General features: G+C 40.4%; 1 protein-coding gene across 1 annotated transcript; it reads right to left on the minus strand.

Annotated features, from left to right (window-relative positions):
* Nucleotides 1-596: 596 nt before the first annotated feature.
* LOC122803521 (progesterone-induced-blocking factor 1-like) lies at nucleotides 597-2,419 on the minus strand. The gene has a single exon (XM_044073169.1). It carries the CDS (start codon nucleotides 2,409-2,411, stop codon nucleotides 696-698), a length of 1,716 nt encoding a protein of 571 aa, XP_043929104.1. The 5' UTR covers nucleotides 2,412-2,419; the 3' UTR covers nucleotides 597-695.
* Between the last annotated feature and the right edge of the window lie 319 nt (nucleotides 2,420-2,738).

Genomic DNA, 2,738 nt, shown 5'->3' on the forward strand with positions numbered 1-2,738 from the left:
GGCTGTGGTATGCTGTTATCTGCTTCACTGCCATCAGATGGACCTGCTGGCTGTGGTATGCTGTGAATTGCTTCACTGCCATCAGATGGACCTGCTGGCTGTGGTATGCTGTCATCTGCTTCAGTGCCACTGGATGGACCTGCTGACTGTGGTATGCTGTCATCTGCTTCAGTGCCATCGGATGGACCTGCTGACTGTGGTATGCTGTCATCTGCTTCACTGCCATTAGATGGACCTGCTGACTGTGGTATGCTGTCATCTGCTTCACTGCCATCAGATGGACCTGCTGACTGTGGTATCCTGTCATCTGCTTCACTGCCATCGGATGAACCTGCTGGCTGTGGTATGCTGTCATCTGCTTCACTGTCATCAGATGGACCTGCTGGCTGTGATATGCTGCCATCTGCTGCATTGCCATCAGATGGACCTGCTGGCTGTGGTATGCTGTCATCCGCTTCACTGCCATCAGATGGACCTGCTGGCTGTGGTATGTTGTCATCTGCTTCACCGCCATCAGATGGACCTGCTGGCTGTGGTATGCTGTCATCCACTTCACCGCCATCAGATGGACCTGCTGGCTGTGGTATGTGTTCTAGAAGTTGATCATATTTTGTCAATGCATCCTTTTCAGCCTGAACGGCTCTTTCTTTTTCTGCCACTGCATTATCTCTTGCTTCCCTTAAATTTCTGTTTTCTCATTCAAACATTTCTTTAGAAGCACTGCGAAGGTGTTCAATTTCCTGATTTGTTTTCAGTCTAATTTGTTCAAGTTCATCACGCAATTTATTTTCGTATTCTGTCTTGTAATGATCTCTAGATGCCACATATTTCTCATATACTTCCTCTCTGGCTTTTTTAGCATCCTCTAATTGCATGTGCAATCTTTCAATACGATCTTCTTCATGCGCACAACGGACATTTAACTCCATGTTTTGTCGATTTAGATAATCTTTATCTTTCTGCATCAAAGTAACAGACTGCTGTAAAGTGGACACCTCTTTAAGTAAATCGTTTCTTTCTTTTGATACTGCTTTATTTGTAACTTCAAGTATTTCAGATGTTCTTTTGAGGTCTAACAGTTCACGTTCAAAGGCATCTCTTTCCCTTTTTATTTTATCATAATTTTCCTTTTTGTAGTCACCCTGCTGAATTAGTTGCTTTGTATCAGCTAGTTCTAATGTTAGACGCAGGCATCTGATTTCAAGTTCTGATCTCATTCTTCTTTCGTCTTCATAGCTCTCCATTACAGCCTTCAGCTGATCTTTACAACTGCTTAAATCCTCCAACTGGCTGCTGTTTTTTACTTTAAGTTCATTTAATTCTTTCCTCAATGGCTGCACTACTTCATAAAATCGGATAGACACATATTCAGGAATAGATAACTGATCATCTGGTATATCTTTCAGTTCAATGTACTGTTCTTCACCAAGTTCTAAATCACGTAGGCTACGATAAATATTTCCTGTTCTTTCTCTTAGTTGTCGATTTGTGTCTTCCATCTGCTTCTGTCTTGTTAAAATTGCATCCATTTCTTGCTTCATACGAAGCTGATGCTTCCTGGATTCATCCTGCTGTAACTTCAACTGGTTGTCCAAACGTAAGGATAACAGCTGCTTCTGATGAAGGGCATCATTCAGCTTTTCTTCCAGCTCCTCAATTTTTGTCAAGTATTCAACTTTTAAATTGTCAATCATAAGGTTTTTCTGAGAGAGCTCAATTATTAGCAACTGAAGGTTATGGAGCAGTTCCTTCCTCTCAATCAACTGCCGAGTGATTTTGGTGTTACCATTTCTTTCTTCAGATGAAGACAGGTCATCAGTCGGTACTGTAGTTTCCAGACTGATTTCTTCAGATTCTAGTGAACTTTCAAATACCTTAAATACTATTGCAAGTTGGTCACTAATCTTCAATACTCCAATTTTACAAAGGCAACACAAGAATGCTGCGAAGGCTGCTTCATGACCGGTTCCATAGTCTATTCGAGTGGAATTTCCAACTGCTTCTTTTAGATAAACAGCAACTTCAGGAACTGCTTCCTTTTGCACTTCAGGGACAACCGTAGTAACCAGGTTCTCAGCTTCCTGCTCAAGTTTAGCATACCATGTCCGGAATGCTTTGTTGCCAAACCTGGAAGGCTGGTCTACTGGAGGAGTTTCATCAATCCACTTGTCCAAAGTATTCAAAAGTGCTACTAGCTGTTCAATTGGCTTTGAAACGTTGTAGTCACTTGTCATTTTTTTTCCCTTTACACTTTCATTTAATGTCAGGATAAAGCCCATGTAATTACCATAAGCCTGGGAGCGTTTCCATTTCCCCATGTCTGTAACAATGTGGATTTCTTTCTTTGGAATAATAAAGTCATATTTGGGGAAAGAGAGTGGCACATCTTCCTCAGGAGAAGATCCATCCATTCCCTCAGTCTCGGCCATAGTAGCAGTTAATACACACACACACACACACACACACACACACACACACACACACACACACACACACACACACACACATCTATACATATATTTATTTGGATTTTGTGGTATAGATGTATAAGATCATTTAAGGGGTTATGTTACTTTAAGTTTGAATTATAACCATTGTTGACATATGCATTTTAACTTTTGATATTTTATCACATGACTTTATTTTTACTGTTTAATTAGCATTCCTTTTACATGGATTTTATTTGATGAAGTTTTGTAATGAAATGAAAGAATGAAAGCACTTATCCTTTTGTATTA

This window comes from Protopterus annectens, chromosome 5.part1 (assembly GCF_019279795.1).
Source record: "Protopterus annectens isolate FY-2018-M chromosome 5.part1, PAN1.0, whole genome shotgun sequence".
NCBI classification, from domain to species: Eukaryota; Metazoa; Chordata; order Ceratodontiformes; family Protopteridae; genus Protopterus; species Protopterus annectens.